General features: G+C 66.1%; 8 protein-coding genes across 8 annotated transcripts; 5 read left to right on the forward strand and 3 right to left on the reverse strand.

Annotated features, from left to right (window-relative positions):
- Positions 1-44: 44 nt before the first annotated feature.
- On the forward strand, positions 45-938 carry MICPUN_102454 (predicted protein; the record flags this gene model as incomplete). The annotated part of the gene is made up of 1 exon (XM_002504352.1): positions 45-938. The coding sequence occupies one exon, from the start codon at positions 45-47 to the stop codon at positions 936-938; it is 894 nt and encodes a 297-aa protein (XP_002504398.1).
- A 477-nt stretch (positions 939-1415) lies between these two features.
- On the forward strand, positions 1416-3981 carry MICPUN_102455 (predicted protein; the record flags this gene model as incomplete). The annotated part of the gene is made up of 2 exons (XM_002504353.1): positions 1416-2209; positions 2235-3981. 2 exons carry the CDS (start codon positions 1416-1418, stop codon positions 3979-3981), a joined length of 2541 nt encoding a protein of 846 aa, XP_002504399.1.
- Positions 3982-4328: 347 nt separating this feature from the next.
- MICPUN_102456 (predicted protein) lies at positions 4329-5120 on the forward strand (the record flags this gene model as incomplete). Its single annotated transcript, XM_002504354.1, has 1 exon — positions 4329-5120. The coding sequence occupies one exon, from the start codon at positions 4329-4331 to the stop codon at positions 5118-5120; it is 792 nt and encodes a 263-aa protein (XP_002504400.1).
- A 78-nt stretch (positions 5121-5198) lies between these two features.
- MICPUN_91691 (predicted protein) lies at positions 5199-6200 on the reverse strand. The gene has a single exon (XM_002504678.1). The coding sequence runs from the start codon at positions 6189-6191 to the stop codon at positions 5328-5330; it is 864 nt and encodes a 287-aa protein (XP_002504724.1). The 5' UTR covers positions 6192-6200; the 3' UTR covers positions 5199-5327.
- A 474-nt stretch (positions 6201-6674) lies between these two features.
- On the forward strand, positions 6675-7876 carry MICPUN_102458 (predicted protein; the record flags this gene model as incomplete). Its single annotated transcript, XM_002504355.1, has 2 exons — positions 6675-7424; positions 7484-7876. 2 exons carry the CDS (start codon positions 6675-6677, stop codon positions 7874-7876), a joined length of 1143 nt encoding a protein of 380 aa, XP_002504401.1.
- On the reverse strand, positions 7875-9492 carry MICPUN_61582 (predicted protein; the record flags this gene model as incomplete). The annotated part of the gene is made up of 1 exon (XM_002504679.1): positions 7875-9492. One exon carries the CDS (start codon positions 9490-9492, stop codon positions 8002-8004), a length of 1491 nt encoding a protein of 496 aa, XP_002504725.1. The 3' UTR covers positions 7875-8001.
- Positions 9493-9673: 181 nt separating this feature from the next.
- On the forward strand, positions 9674-11089 carry MICPUN_61583 (predicted protein; the record flags this gene model as incomplete). The annotated part of the gene is made up of 1 exon (XM_002504356.1): positions 9674-11089. The coding sequence occupies one exon, from the start codon at positions 9674-9676 to the stop codon at positions 11087-11089; it is 1416 nt and encodes a 471-aa protein (XP_002504402.1).
- A 167-nt stretch (positions 11090-11256) lies between these two features.
- MICPUN_61584 (predicted protein) lies at positions 11257-16203 on the reverse strand (the record flags this gene model as incomplete). The annotated part of the gene is made up of 1 exon (XM_002504680.1): positions 11257-16203. One exon carries the CDS (start codon positions 16201-16203, stop codon positions 11257-11259), a length of 4947 nt encoding a protein of 1648 aa, XP_002504726.1.
- Positions 16204-16339: the final 136 nt, after the last annotated feature.

Raw genomic sequence — 16339 nt, forward strand, 5'->3', positions numbered from 1 at the left:
GCGGGCGCGTGTCGGGCGCTGCACTCCTCGGCGCGCGGGGAGGGATGCCGTCGATTTGGCGACCGAACGTGAGAGTGACCCTCGACGAGTATGGTGAAGTCGAGGACACGGAGCAGGAAGGAGAGGAGGTGACGAATAAGGGCACGAAGCGGAAGGGAGCCCCTCGCACGAAGGGGCCATGCGAGCACGGGGTGAAGCAGAGATCGAAATGCAAGGTGTGCAGCGCTTGTCCGCACGGGAAGCAGCGCTCTCGGTGCAAGGAGTGCGATGGGGGTGGAATCTGCAAGCACGGTCGTGTACGCTCTAAGTGCAAGGAGTGCGGTGGGTCTCAAATCTGCGTGCACGATCGTGTACGCTCTCAGTGCAAGGAGTGCGGTGGTGCATCAATCTGCGAGCACGGTCGTCAGCGCCATAGGTGCAAAGAGTGCGGTGGGGGGTCAATCTGCAATCACGGTCGTGAGCGCCATAGGTGCAAAGAGTGTGGTGGCTCTCAAATCTGCGAGCACGGTCGTCTCCGCTTTAGCTGCAAGGAGTGCGGTGGTGCATCAATCTGCGAGCACGGTCGTGAGCGTCATAGGTGCAAAGAGTGCGGTGGGGGCTCAATCTGCGAGCACGGTCGTCACCGCTTTAGCTGCAAGGAGTGCGGCGGGTCAGGAATCTGCGAGCACGGTCGTCGGCGCTCTGAGTGCAAGGAGTGCGGTGGGGGCTCAATCTGCGAGCACGGTCGTCGGCGCTCTCGGTGCAAGGAGTGCGGTGGGTCTCAAATCTGCGAGCACGGTCGTCAGCGCTTGCAGTGCAGGGAGTGCGGTGGGTCTGGAATCTGCGAGCACGGTCGTCAGCGCTCGCAGTGCAAGGAGTGCGGCGGGTCTGGAATCTGCGAGCACGGTCGTGTGCGCTCTCAATGCAAGGAGTGTCGCGCCGCGAAGGCTGGGAAATGACGTGTTTGTCGTCTGTGTTGTTCACTACGAAGGTACATCAGAGCTCTTTCTTCTTCTCCGCACCCGCCGCCTTCCTCGGCTTGCCCACGCGCATCCGCAATCCTCAGCGCGCCCCTTCCCGCCTCTCACCTCACCGCGCGTGTCCGATGGACGTCCGCGTGAACATCTCGCTCAACGGCGTACCCGCTCGTTCGCCCCGGAGCGAAAACTGGGGCGCGCCGCACGCGTCCGGCGGTCCGTACCTGCGAGTAGCGTTTGCAGTCGGATGAAACGCAAACGAGAAAAAAAACAAAAAAAGGTCCGTACCCGTGCCTCGTCCCCGCGCACGAGCGCCTGTGGTGCGCCCAGTCGTCCCGCGCACACGCCTCGCCGCAGTACCTGTGATTCGGCGCGAGAGTGGCGGGGGAGCGGGGGGTCAGTCATTTGGATTTGGCGACGTTTTGGCGACGTTTTGGCGATGTTTGGCGATGTTTGGCGATGGGGACGCACCAGACGGCTGCGCATCTCGCGCACGGCACCAGCCTCGTCGCCTCCTTCCCCTCGCCCGTCTCTCGCTTCTTCCCCTTCTTCGCCTTGTCGTACCCCGGCACGCTCACCCTCGCGGGCGGCGGCATGCCCATGCTCCTCAGCACCGTCGAGTTCGGCGCTCGCCTGGCGCTGAACGCCCTCTTCCCGCAGCACGAGCACATCGCCATCCCGAGCGTCTTTGGCACGCCACCGTGCGTGTTGGCCGCGCTCGCCTTCGCCGTCGCCTTGGCCTTGTGCTTGGCGTGGGTGGAGACGCCGATCTGCGTCGGGTTGGTCCGGGGTTCGGCGGTTGGCAACGACGGCGGGGGTAGGACCGCGGGTCGCCTCGCGCGCGCCGGGGCGGTCCTCATCGTAACGGTCCTCATCGCGGTGACGACGCCACCGGAGATGCGCGACGCCTCCGGTCTCTCTTCGTCCGCCGAACGTTCGACCTCGTCCCGCGCGTCTTCGTCCTCCTCCTCCTCCCACCATCGCGTCCCCCGGTCCTCGTCGTCGACGACGCGCGCGGGGTGCGGCGACGGCGCGGGGTCATCCAGCCATCCGAGGGAGCCCGTCTTCGCCCCGAGCCCCCGAGCCGCGCGCGCCCTGGCCCCCGCGCGCTCCAGGGCTCGTCTTCGCGCCTCCGCGTGCCTGGCCGCGCGTATCGCGGCGGCGACAGCCTCCTCCTCCGCGGCGTCGTCATCGCGGGTGGACGCGGGCGCGGATTCAGGGGATGACGCCCCCGACCGGCTCGACATGGTGGCGTCGTTGACTTGTGGTGCCCACCAGACGCAACGGCCGCGAGGAGATGCGAGAAAATTCGCCCGCGGGGCTCATTGCGCGCCGCGCGCCCGGGTGTGGGGTTTGCGAGGGAGCGGGAATGCCGCCCAAGCGTGGACGCGGTTCGCCTGCCGTACCCGCCGCACCCGCCGCCGCCGCCGCCAGCCCGGCGCGCGGGCGACGGACGGAGGCGGACAGCGCGAGCGGACCCCTCAAAGTGCCCCGGCACCTTCTTGACTACCTTCACTACACGCCGAAGAAGGACGACGACATGGCTGGCGAAGAATTTCGTCCTGACGGCTGGGGGAAGATATCGACGAGCTGGCGGGTGCCGTGCGTGTACAGCCAGGATGACGGCACATTGAAACCCGATAGCGTTTTCCTCGACCTGCTGCGAAGGGGTTTTTGCAATGGGAACGTGAGGGAGATCATAGCGCTGTGCCGCAACGCAGACAACGTCCCTTACACCCCAGAGGAGATTGATGAAATGATGGAGGATCTGAACAACAGCGGGCACACGTTAAACTTGCCGTTCTGCTTCACGGAAGGGGCGATGGCGCTGAAGAATAGCATACTTAAGGATGTGTTTAGTGGTTCCCTTCATTTGTTCTGCGATGACGGAAGCGCGGGAGTGATGGATGTTGAGGTGGGTGTCTACATAACTCGCGCGCACGGCGCGGAGGCTACGTGGCACTACGACAACAACCACAACTTCACGTTCCAACTGTACGGCAGCAAGGATTGGCACACCGTGGAGGATGGAAACAACGTGAACGTCATCGGCAGCAGGGGCTTGTGCGACCCGCCGAGAAACCGAGCAGAGCAGGTGAACCGCACTCCCAACTTTTCAAAGGAGAGAATCACGCGTCTCGAGGCGGGCATGGGGATTTACGTGCCGCCCGGAAACTGGCATAGGGTCGTGCCCGTGACTGAAGACCCGTTGTGTTTGAGCATCGACATCAGGATCGCGAGCGTGACGATGGCCCGTTGGTTGTGCGAGAACGTATTTGCGAAGTTTATGTGCGAACCAAGCTTTGGGTACAGCAAGGATACGGGACAAAACGAAACGTTGGAACAGGATGTCGCAATTGGATGGGATAAGTACTTACGCCTAGATCCCAGGAATCCCCCGGATCCCTTGCACACGTGTCTCAGCCGACACGTTGAGTACCTCAAAGCCGTTCTGTCGGGGGAGTGGAGGTATCGGTTTTGCAACCCCCCGGTGGCCATGCCTTTTGAGCCCGATCTTTCGGATGGCATGGACCTGTGCGCCTCTCTCGAGTTCCTGATCGACACGCTATTGGAAGACACCAAATATGGACGAGAAGATTTTTTTAACAAGTTGGCGAAGGAGATCAAAGAGTCCCTGAAAGAGGGATACGTCTGCAAACGGAAGGTTGCCCTCACTCCCTTTGTGGCTGTCACGAAAAAGGAGGCTGACGACGGCGTCGTCATGCACATGCGACACACATCCGGTCTGACAAACATGGATTACCAGCGCTACGGCATCCTGTGTCCGTTAGATTGCGAGACGCTGATAGACAGGATCATCGATCGGACGCTCACCTCGGACGACGTCGGGGCGATACTCGACGGGTACGAGGTTGGCCAAGACGCGGAGGGCGACTTGCTGACGCTGCTGGCTCACGTCAACTTTCTCAACCTGGAGCCGGAGTCCCCCGCCGAGCGCCCGGCGGCGACGCGCGGGTCTTCGGGGGCTTCGACGGGACGGGTCACGAAGAGGAGGCGCGAGTGAACCTACCGTTAGCCAGCCGCGGATGAAACTTCGATCGTAGTTCACAAGTACTCTCGCAACGCGCGTCGCCGCCGTGTGCACGGAAATGAGCTTCACGTCACATTCATGCGCAGTTGGGAGGCGATCGGTCGGCGTCAGTTTTCCCGAGCCTCGTCCGATAACGTCCGTCGCGTCACCGCCCCGAGGCCACTCCCCGAGGCGCGCCGACGGTGGGGTTCGTGGGCGAGACACGCGCGGTCACCGGGGCGACGGGGCGACGTCGTGAAGGCGGATTCGAGCGGCGAAGGAGGGTCGCCCGCGCGTCAGTTCGGGGCGGCGTCCGGAAAGCATCGACACTCGCGAACGCCATGGCCACCGCGCAGGAGTGGAGAGAGCGGGGTAACGCCTTCCACACGCGCAAGGAACACGCGCGCGCGGTCGAGTGCTACACCAGCGCCATCGGCCTGGACCCCACCTCCGCCGCGCTGCGCACCAACCGCGCGGCGGCGCACCACGCGTCCCGCGACTTCGCCGCCGCCCTCGACGACGCGCGCGCGTCCGTCGCCATCGATCCCTCGTGGGCCAAGGGCCACTACCGCGCGGGCGCCGCGCTCGCCGCGATGGACCGCCACGCCGAGGCCGCGGACGCCTTCCGCGCGGGGTTAACCCTGGATCCGAGCAACCAGATGCTCGCGCAGGGCCTCGCCGCCGCGGAGAAGGCGATCGCGGACACACCCGTCGACGCCGCGGATTGTAAAGCCCGAGGCAACGCCGCGTACGCCGAGGGCGGGTACGAGGAAGCCATCGGCTGGTACACCAAGGGCATCGCGATGATGGTCAAACAAGCCCAACCCACCCACGGCATCTGCATCTACAGCAACGACGGCGTGGAGTCGCTCGCGACGCTGTACGTGAACAGGGCGGAGTGCCACAGGCAGCTGGTGGACATGAGGCGCGTGGTGGAGGATTGCGAACTCGCGCTTCAGCTCGTCCCGCGGAGTTTCAAGGCGCACTTAAGGCGAGCGCTGGCGATGGAGTACCTGGAGAAGTACGACGAGGCTTCGGCCGGGTTCAAGGCGGCGATGGCGATCGACCCGAGCGGGACGGTGGCGTCCGAGGGGTTACGAAGGGTCGCGGCGTACAAGGAGGTGGACGGGTGACTGACGACGGGAAAAACCAAAAAACCAAAAAACCAAAAAACGTCTTCGCCTCGGCGCGAACACCTCCCCATCGGCGATTGCTACGGGCCTATCGCGTAGCGGATTACACCACTAGCTAAGAAACGCACGCTCCACGTGTACTGCTAAAGAACCCACCGACGAACGAAAAAACGAGCCACACGCCTCGTCCTCGTCCCTCGTCGGCGCTCACAGCTCGTGGCGATAGAGCGTGATCTCCTGCTGCTTGAAGTACCTCCTGTCCTCCTCGTCCACCAGCACCAGGTTGAGGTAGTACTTGACGCTGAACCTGTCGCTCACGTTCTTGTACGTGGGCGTCAGGTCGTACGGCGACAGGAACAGTCGCACCGGTATGCTCTCCCCCCTGACGGGCGCGCCGTCCATGACCTCGTACTTGGCGATGGTCTCGCTCTCGTTGTACGTGTTGGGCCCCGACCCGGTGCTCTCTCGCCGGCGAATCTCAACCTCCATGTGCTTGATCTTGATCCGCACGAGCAGGAAAAATATCTTACCCACGACGACGTCTTTAAGGTGGTACTTGGCCTTGGCGTACTCGAATTCTATGTGCAGGCAGTCCTCGATGCCAACCTCCATCTTGATCCCCGGACCGTCGAGCTGCGGAGGTATTCCCGCGTTCCTGACGAGGAAACGAAACTCCTGCGCCACCGTGTTGCCGTACGAGCGCTGCATCGTGACCCTCACGGCGTACCGCAGTCGCACGTTGATGCCCTGATACGTCTCGTGCGGGAGCTGCACGTCCTTAAACTCGAAAGGCACGGACGTCGGCGAAACGAGCTCACCCGGCGTCATCACCTCTCGAACCAACGAGACGAAATCGTACGCGTTTCCCCGGTCAAAGTAGAGCTCGATCTGGCCTAGGACCTCGATCTTCACCCCGAGGTGGTCCACGCGCTTGCCCGGGGCTGGTGATATGTGAACCGTCCCGGCGACGGTGTCCCCGTCGGTGAACAACGGGAGGGTGTCGAGCGATCCCTGATCGGATTTCACCACCGCGGTTCGCTGCGTGGGCCCCGCGGCGTAGGTGAGGTCCATGGTCACCGCCTTGCCGAGGCCGAAGAACGACATGGCGAGTCACGCGACCGACCGCCCGGTTCCGAGCTGCGTCACCTCCCGCGACGGACCGCCCGCTCCTCGGTCGGTCCCCCTAAACCACCGCGCTCCACCTCGCCGCTGGGATGTCAACACTCGAGTTTGCCCGCTTTCTAATTCCCCGCTGGCTGGTGGCTCGCGCGTGTGCCCGGTTCGGACCGTCGACGTCTTTCGGTGAAGACCTCGGGGCGGGTTCGAGGCTTCGCGCGTTCTCTCCGGTGATGAGTCGACGCGTCGAGTGCGTTGAGTTGGGACGGTGCAGCGCGTCGCCGGCCGCGGCGCCTGAGATCTGAGCGAAGGATTCACACGGGGAGACAGTTTGGAGACCACTGCTGATGACCGGCGCCGAGTGGATAACTTTGCGCTTCACAAACCAAGGCGCGCGCCGGGAAGGCCGACGGAAGCGAGACCCTCCCTTCCGAAAACATGCCCGCGCTCTCGCCGCTCGCCGTCGCATCGACCTCCGCGCCCACCCGCGTCGAGCCCGGCCGCCGCGCGTCTCGCGCGTCCCCCTCGGTCGCGTCATCGTCGCTAGGTCACGAGAGGGTCCATGCGGAAAAGTCGGCGCCGGGGCTGGGGTCCCTCGCCCTCTCCCGCGGTCGTCTCTCCCGCGGGTGCGCGCTCGTGACCCGCGCTTCCGCGGCCGACGCCCCTCCCGCGATCGCCCCCGCGCACCTGCGCACCACCATCACCCCGGTCCCGCCCGATATCGCCGCCGCCGGCGGCATGCTCCTCGCGGACCAGCCCGGCATGAAGGCGGGTTTCGGCGACCTCACCGCGCACGACTTTCTGCGCGTCGACGTCGACGCGCCGAACCTGCGCGTGCTCTGCATCGACCCGCCCATCCTCACCGTGGACGACTTCCTCACCCCCGACGAGTGCGACGCCCTCATCGACGCCGCGGCTTCATCGGGGGAGATGAGAGTCTCCGCCGTCGGCGGCGTCGACAACGTCAACATCCGAACGTCCAAGACGTGCACGCTCGACTCCCCCGCGCTGACTGACCACCCGACGAAAAAAGCCATCTTAACCAAGGCCGAGGCGCTCTTACCCCAGCTCGCGGGGCTCAGCGCGAGCAAGTCGGCGTTCAAGCCCCCGACGTCGCAATCGCCGTACTCCTTCGAGCTGCCGCAGGTGGCGCATTACCAAGGCGGCGAGTACTTCAAGACGCACGAGGTGAGTTTATTTTCATTTATTTTCGTATGGGCAATTAGAATGACGTGGTTTTTTTTTAGGACGCCTTCCCGGAGGCTGTGGCGTCGCGAAAAGGGTACCAGAGACGTGCCACGGTGTTGGTGTACCTGAACGACGTGTCGGAGGGTGGGGCGACGAGGTTCGATAAGCTATCGCCGCCGCTGGACGTGACGCCGCGCAAAGGGAGGATGCTCCTGTTCTTTCCGGGGACGAAGGCGTCGATGCCGGACGCGAGGACGCTGCACACCGCGCTCGAAGCGGTGCCCGGTCACGAGAAGTGGATATCGCAGCTGTGGGTGTGTGCCTACGCGGGGAAGCACGCGCCGGAGGGGAAACCGCCGGGTCCCGGGGACAGGGCCGCGCGACGCGCCGCGGAGAAGGCGGCGAAGAAGGCGGCCAGGAAAGGGGGCGGCGGCGGCGGCGGGAGAAGATGAACTCGACGAATAACTTTTTTTACCAACAACTACCTAAATAGCGCCAAGCAACCCTTCAACGGCGCGTGTATCAACAGGAAAGGAACGACTCATCACTCGACCACGACACGTAGAGCTCGCTTCGTCTATCTCAGCGGCATCTTGGACAGGACCGCGTACCCAAACCCGACGCCCACGAACGTCGCCACCGCGTATCCCAGCACCCCCGTCAGCATCGCGGGGACGACTAAACTCCGCCAACCCTTGCTCGCCGCCATCGCCGCGGCGGTGGTCGGTCCCCCGACGTTGGCGTTGGATGCGATGAGCAAGTCCGCGCGGCTCATCCCGAGCTTCTCCCCCGCGTGCACGGTGAAGTACAGGTGCGTCATCACCTGCACGAAACTGAAGAAGAACAGCGCCGGAGCCGTGGACACCATCTGTCGAATCGAACCGCTCGCGCCGATGACGACGAAAAACATCTGCATCGCTAAACTCGCCAGCGCCTCGCCGCTCGGAGCCAACCCGCCGACCTTCTTCGGGAATAACGTGGCGAGCGCCACGGTCGTAAGGGTGACGATGGGTATGATCCACTGCGCGCCGACGTTCGCGGCGCCCGCGACGTACGTGCCAAACGCGCAGATGGCGGCGGCGGTTGTCAAAGCGTACGACCCTTTATTCACTTCAAACGCGTTGGAGAGCCTAGCCTTCAGGATGACGTCGGCTTTGGCCTCGTCTCGCGCGACGCCGTGTGAGGGGTCCTTGAGGTCGTATGCCTGGTCGATTTCCGGCGCGGGCGTCTCCCTGGCGAACCTGAAGAGCGCGGAGAAGTACACGGCAGTCATGAGATTATCCGCGGCAAGGCCCGCGGCGACGAGGTTGGGGGGTATGTCGAGGATGCCCGCGACGGCGACGTAGTTGACGGCGCCGCCGACGTGGCGCGCCATGAGCGCCGCGGCCATGGTCCACGCGTGTTCGCCCAGCCCGCTCATGGGCACGATGCTGAAGGCGAGCATGCTGCCCAAGGCGGTACCGACCGTGCCGACGCAAAACGCCCACAGGACGCGCCCGGTGCACGTCATGACCCGCTTGAGGTCGGCGGTGAAGAGCAGGAGCGGGATGGCGAGGGGCAGGATGAACTTGTTGACGACGGCGAACGCGGGGGCGGAGTGCGGGATGACGCCGGTGTTGGCGAGGACCAGCGCGCAGAGCGTCGAGATGAGCGGCGCGCCGCCGAGCTTGGAGCCCCATCGCTGCTTCGCCCCCCACAGCCCGAACGACGACGCCGCGAGCATCGCCGCCCACATCCCGAACTGGTCGGTGGGCTGGACCAGGGGCCAGGCGACGTGCGCGAGACCCGCGCCGAAGACGTCGCATCGCGCGGAATCGCCGCGCCTCTCGGACGCGACGCGGACGCGAGCGCCCGAGAAGAGGCGCGTCGACGCCGGCGACGGCGACGATGAAAGCTGCTGCCGCGCCCGGGCCGCTGCGCACGTGCTTCTTCCACGAACGGTCGCGGCGATGCGTGGGAGGCGACCGCGCTCCTCGACGCGCTCCCGGCGCTCGACGCGCCGCGGCTTCGTCGCGCGCGCGATATCGTGGCCTCCGCGGAGGAACGGGGTGGCGCGCACCGCCGTCATCGCGCTCATCGCACCCGGCGCTGTCCGCAACCGCGTCTCTAACAATGAGCACGTGTTTTCCCGTTCCGAGCGCCAGGAGCCGCGTCAGCATCGTGACCTGACTGAACGCCCTGCCCGCATTCGGGTTAGCCCCCATCACACCTCCCGCCCCCGCACACCTCGTCGACCCGTCGCTCCCCCCATGTCGGGATCATCACGGAGCGGCACCGCGGCGCCCGTGAGCACCCTCACCGACGCCGCCGAGCGCGGCATCGCGCGAGCGAGGTTCAGCTCCCTCGGCCGACGGTATATCGGGCCGAGGCTGCCCCGGCGCCAGTCCTTCGACGACGCGGCCAGATCGCCGGAGCTGATGTACGCCCTGTTCGTCAGCGCCAAAACCTTCGCGCGCGTGCTCGACGCGTACGGGGCGATACCCCCGGGGACGCTGGCGATCGTCGCCGCCAACGTCGCCGTCTTCTCCCTTCCCGACGGCGTCGCCTTCGGGGACGTCTGCCTCAACCCTTACGCCGTCATCCACCTCGCGCAGCTCGAGAGACTCGTCACCAGCGCGTTCGTGCACGTCGACGCGTTCCACTTACTGTCCAACATGCAGGGCGTGCTGCAGGATGGGTCGTTTCTGGAGAGTCTGGACGGCACCCCGAGGTTCCTCGCGCGATGCGCGACGCTGTTGGGGCTGTCGCAGTGTACCCTAGTCGGGCTGTCGTGGGCAGAGAGGAGGTTTTATCAACGGGGATCGTCGGCGTCGAGGCGAGCGGACGCGTGGCTCGACGACGCCGTGGACCGCGTGTCCAAGTACGCGTACGGCGGGAACTCGCCCGGCTACCACGTCCCCATCCGAGGAACGTCCTCGTCCTCATCCGCCCCCAAACTTCTGCCCTTCTACAACAGCGGCGTGGTGGGCTTCTCCGGCGTTAACTTCGCGCTGAAAGTCGCGGCGGCGCACCGACGCCCCGCGAACTCCGTCGTCCTCGTCGGGGGCCTGGTGCCGGTCCCCGCGCGATACAGCGCGTGGTTCGAGCTCGCGCTCGGCACCCTCATCGTCCCGAGCGCCGGCACGTTCGCCGCGCACTTCGCGGGGACGATAGCGGGGTTGATCTCGGTGTACGCGCCCCGCATGAGCGGATTTGGAGTTTTGGGTTCGAGTTTTAGCGGCGGGCGGAACAGGGCGTACCGCGGGCGCGGGCACAGGCTCGGGGGCCGGTACCTGCGCGACGACGACCCGGGGGCGGGTGGGGCGGGTGGGGGTGGGCGTAACGGTCGTAACGGTCGTAACGGTCGTGACGGTCGGGGCGACGATTCGTCCCCCGCGGGCGCGACGCGGGGATCCGCAGGCCGCAGGCTGGGGGGCGGTGACCCGAGTAACGGTCGTAACGGTCGTAACGGTCGTAACTGGTTCGCCCGCGCGTGGGGGGTCGCGTGCGCGCCGTTCGCGAGGCTCAAGGTGGCTGTGGACGAGGGCGCGCCGCTGGTGGTTCACGGGGCGTTTGCGTTGGCGTGCCTGGTGCTGCAGCGGACGATGGCGAGGAATTGCCCGGAGGGGTTGCTCCGGCGCGTGTCGATTCCGCCGATCGTGGTGCCGTTCTCCCTCGGTGGATGACGACACACGCGAGCGCCGGCCGGTGCGCTCTGCGGTGTTGCAAGATACATGCGAGGACCGTCGCCGCCGCGTGTGTCGAGCGAACCGCGCGGCGGGTACAAACATCATAGTCTAAGGTAATAAATAACCAAATACCCTTCGAATACGACGACGCATCCGCGCGGGGGCTACTCGTCGGACCGCCGAGAGGGCGACGAGATGTCGGCGACGACGCCGCGGGTGACCTCGACGAACGCGTCGGCCGGGCCCGTCACCTTAACGCCCGCCGCGCCGGCGCCCACGGCCAGCATCCGGCGCGCGGTCCCGCCGTTCCTTTCGTCCGTTTGGAACTCCGTTTGGAACTCCCTTTCGTCCGTTTGGAACTCCCTTTCGAACTCCCTTTCGTCCCTTTGGGGTTCCCTTTGGAACTTCCTTTCGTCGACGTCCGGGCGCGAACCCGCGTCGGGAGCGAAAAGCGACTCGTCGAACACGACGTCGTACGCTCCGAGTCCTCGTCGAAGCCCGATCGGTCCCATGCACCCCCGCGGGTACCCAAAGTCCGTCACGAGCTCGGCGGGCGTGGCCAGCCGGACAGAGGACGCCGGAGGTCGCGGGTTCAATTCCGCGCCGGATTTCTCTTTCTCCGACAATTTCTCAGACGACGAGAATGAGAGCGAAGCCGCGAGCTTTCGAACGTCGACGACGGACCCGTTCCGTGCGGGGAGCACGCACACCACCAACCGTCTTCCCCCACCGGACGACCAGTCGACGACAAACCCGAGAGACTTGCAAAGCGTCGCGTCGCGGCCGCGGGTTCGATTCCGCGCGTCGTCGCCGGCGTCCCCGTCCCCGTCCCCGTCCCCGGGTGCCGACTTTTCGTCCTCGTTTTGGTTTTGGTTTTGGTTTTGGTTTTGGTTTTGGTTTTCGTCGTTCCAGTCCTCGACGCGCAAACCGAGCGCTTCGCCGCCCGAGTCGCGCAGCGCGGCGGCGACGTCCGCGGCGACGAGCGGAATCGATCCCGCGACCGTCGCCTCGACCCGAACCGACCTTCCCAACCTCGCCATCGACGTCTCCAGCGTCTCCCTCCGGATCCACGCGGCGCACGCCGCCGCGACGTCCGCGCTCGAAAAAGAACCGTTTTTAAAAACGTCCGAATTCACCCTCGCGGCGAGCGCGCGGAGGATCATCGCGGGCGCGAGCGCGTCGAGCGCGGCGTACGAGATCTGCGCCCTCGTCAGCGGCCTCGCACCCCAATCGCTCCTCTGCTGCGACTTGTCAATCGCCCTGCCCCCGAGCGCTCGAGCGCACATCGCCGCCAAACCGCGGCACTCGCGCTCGCGGAAAAAACGAAAACCAATCGCCGCTTCCCTGACGCACACCACGCGACAAGACACCCCGGCGAACCGTTTCTGGAAACGCTCGGGGTAGCTCGCGAGGAGCCTTCGAACGTCGGACGCGACGCCGAAGCCGCACAGCACGCATCGCTCGAAGACCCGCGCGATGAAATTCACGCACTCTTCCGCGGCTTCCGGAGCCGCGCGAGGACCCAACAACGCGAAGCAATCCACCAAGACGACTCTCGCTCCGATCGTTGGGTCCTGCGCCGCGGACGCGCCCGCGGCGATTTGCAGCAGACTCACCGGCGCCATCTGCGCGTCGTCTCCCGACCGCCGCCCGGGCCGCCACTCGCAGTCCACGCCCACGACGGAACACGACTCGAGACCGCGATCTCTCGATGAACCGTGATCTCTCGATGAACCGTGACGAGAACAGTCGTGAGAACTGTGACGAGGACAGTCGTCGCGTCGCGTCGCCGCCTCGAGCTCGAGACGCGCGACGCGAAGGGCGTCGAGAGTGTCCGCCAACACGACACGGCCGGCGGGTGCCAACAGTCGGTCGAGCGGGACCGCCGCTCCGCCGTGGACTTCGTCGTCGGACACGTCGGACGCGTCAAACAAAGGCTGGAACAAAGCCCGCGACGCCGTCGACGCGCCCGCGGGCTCAAAGTCGAAACCACCGCGCTCGAAACCCATCGCGGCGGCTCGTTTAGCCGCCTTGTGGTTGCCAACCTCCGCGTGCGCCCGAGCCAAGGGTTCGCGAAGCGCCGGGCGAGCCGTCGCCAGTCGCGCCGCCGCGCCCGCGGCGCCGCTCTCCACGCACGCGCGCGTGAGGACGTCGGCGGCGGTCGGGGAGAGCGATTCGCCCTCGCCGCGCCAGCACAGGAGCTCAACCACCGCGCCGGCTCTCGCGACGGGCGTGTCTTTATCGTCCTCCTCATCGTCCTCTTCTTCGTCCTCATCTTCGTCCTCCTTATCGTCCTGGTCCTCATCGTCCTGGTCCTCATCGCGCCCCTTCCCGACCCGCCTCAGTTTCCAGTGCGCCTCGACGGCTTCCGCGAGCGACTCGGCGAGCGCGGCGGCGTCTCCCGGGTCCACGACGAGGTCGCTTTTTAGACGGAGAACGCCGGCGAAGCGAACGGCGACGCGCGGGCACACGCCCGTCCTGCGCCAGCGCACTACCTCGGTTCCACCACTACCTCGGGAGTCTTTCCCGAGGCAGAGGTCAAACACGCAACGCGCCGAGGGTGCGAACTCGGCGCCGACGCACCCGGCCCTGCGCGCCGCGGGACCGAGGGCGTCGAGCAGCGCGTGCGCGACGCCGCGTCGCTCGGACATCGCGCACGTTGAAGACGTTGAAGACGTTGAAGACGTCGACTTTGACGTCAAAGTCGAGCGACCAAAGTCATTTAGGGATTCGAGGCAGACGACGGCGCCCGATACGGCGGCGGCGACCAGATTACTCGCGGCGGCGGCGTCGCGCCTCGCCCGCGTCGCCCCGTTCAGTGCGTCGTCTGTATCGTCCCCGACAGATCGCATCCCCGAGTGCCCGCCCACGACGGCGAGCGATCGCACGAGGTGCGGTCGGATCGGCCTCGCGAGTTGCCCGTCGTCCTCCTCGACGACTTTCGCGAGCTCCGCCAGCAGCGCGTCCGCCCTCGCCCGGCGCGTGACACCCTCGGCACCCTCGGCACCCTCGGCACCCTCGGCACCCTCGGCACCCTCGGCACCCTCGGCACCCTCGGCACCCTCGGCACCTCCGCTCGAACCGCCCGCCGCCGCGGTCATCAGGCGCTCGCCCGCGTCGACGCGCCTGGCGCCCTCCTCGCCTCGCGTTCGCCTCGCGGGGCCCCGTGTACTATTTTCGTAACCCTGTACGGAGTTTTCACCACCCGCGAGCTTCGAATACCGCGCCGACGCCTTGTCCCTGACGCGAACGTCGTCGCCCAGCTCGGCGACGTCGACGCGGTCGGGGTACATCACCTCGAACTCCCCGTCCGGGTCAAGCGCGGGCCTGACGCCGCCGCCGACGACGAACGACGACGACGAATCTTTCGCGAAATTTCCGTTTAATGAGATCCCGTCGCGGTTTGAACCGGCGACGTTCGCGTTCCCGGCGGGCGCCCTCACCGCTCGCCCGCGCTCGTACCTGCGACGGAACGGGTCCGAACGCAGCACCGTGGTCCACGGGTCCCAACTCGGCGGGAGCACGAAACCCCGGCTACGCTCGCGCCAAACATTTTCGTCACTGTCAAGGGCCCTTATCATCTCGCACACAAGAACGCCGCGACCGGTGGCGGCGATGATCGACTCGATCACCTCGATGGCCCTCGACGTCGGGTGCACCTCCGCGTCACCGATCCCGAGCTCCGGGATCCCCGCCACGACGTACGACGGCGGAATGATCCCGTCGCACGCGGCGGAATCGGGTGAAGAACCGGGTGAAGAACCGGCGGGTGTCGCGTCGTCGTTCGCGCGTTCGGCGACGCAAGGGCCGAGCCAGTGGCACTTGCGCGTCAGCACCGCCCACATCACGTCGTCGTCGTCGTCGTCGTCGTCGTCGAGTCGGTCTTTACATCTCTCGCGGTGTGGGAGGTCGCCGGATCGAACCCCGTCGTGCGCGCCGTCCGTTTCCCCCGGGTGCGGCGACGCCGGCACGGATCGAAGGTCGGCGGCGTCGGAGATCCACCATCCCCGAAGGTGATTGGCCGACGCGTCGCCACGTGGCGCCGCGTCCGCCCACGTTCCCAGCGGGTACATCAGGTACCCGCGCAGGATCTGCGCGGAGACGTGCGCGATCCGTTCCGGTGATGACGTGGCGCCGACGTGGCGCCGACGTGGCGACTGACGCGGCGGCTCGTCCGCGCGTTCGCGATCCGCCGCGCCCGCTCCCCACTCCCCGAGCCACTCTCGCACGCGCGGGTGCGCCGCCAGACGCAGCTTCCGCGACGCCTCCATCACCCTGACGCGCATGTTCTCGTGCAGGAACGGGCCGACGTAGCAGCTGTTCCCGCACGGGGGTTTCGCGACGGAGAGGACGACTCGGTCTTCAATGGAGAGGATGTCGTCACCGTTGAACACGTCTTCAACGGAGACTTCTCCGGATGTCTGACGCGTCACGCCCAGAGTCTCCGCGGCGTGCCACCTGCGCGCGGGGGACACGACGCCGCCGGCGTCGATGAAGTACTTGACGTTGTACTCCCAGTGCGTCACCTCGTCGGCGTCGTGTGCATCGTCGTATGCATCAATTGGCGGGTGTCGGCGCGAGACCCCTCCGAAAGATGGCTCGAAAGATCGGAGCATGACGAGCTTGAGCTGCCCGACCATCTTCCCGGTGCCGAGTGCGCCGGCGATCTGCCGCCGCGTCGTCACCGCGCGCGCGCCGACGCTCGGGCAGAACCTCGCGGCGTACTCCACCAGCGCGCCAAAGTAGAATCCCAGCTTGTTAGCTCCCCTCTGTGCGCCCACCCATCGTGTCAGGTGCGATGGGTCTTCGTCGAGACCGAGGAGCCACCCGTGCGCGTCCTCGAGCAATCCAGCGGCGTGCTCGTCGGTGAGCAGGACGACGTCGTGCGACGTGGCGTCGTCGGAGAGGAGGTGCGGAGACGTCAGCGACCACGCGAGATCCCTCACGACCTGCGAGCGAGTGAACGGGGCGGAGCGAGTGAGAGGCGACGTCGCCACGTGGATGAAGGTTCCGAGGGTCGGGTCGGCGGTGGGCGTGTGTCGGGAGCTCGACCGACGCGGGGCTCGCACCTTACGACGGTATCGGTACAGGTGATCCGACACGTGCGACATGCCTCCCCGCGCGCGATCGTATCGCGGGTCGCCGCGGCCGACCCGTCACCGCCGGGGAGTGGCGCGACGACGCGGCGTGCGCTCGCCAAAAGTTTTCTGTTTGCGCGATCAGTTTTTCGCGCATGTCGACATCCCC

The sequence above is a fragment of the Micromonas commoda genome, chromosome 9 (genome assembly GCF_000090985.2).
Source record: "Micromonas commoda chromosome 9, complete sequence".
Taxonomy (NCBI): Eukaryota; Viridiplantae; Chlorophyta; class Mamiellophyceae; order Mamiellales; family Mamiellaceae; genus Micromonas; species Micromonas commoda.

Bases quoted from the DNA above. Each gene is read 5' to 3' on its own strand.
- MICPUN_91691 (XM_002504678.1), bottom strand. From the start codon at position 6,191: ATGGACCTCACCTACGCCGCGGGGCCCACGCAGCGAACCGCGGTGGTG.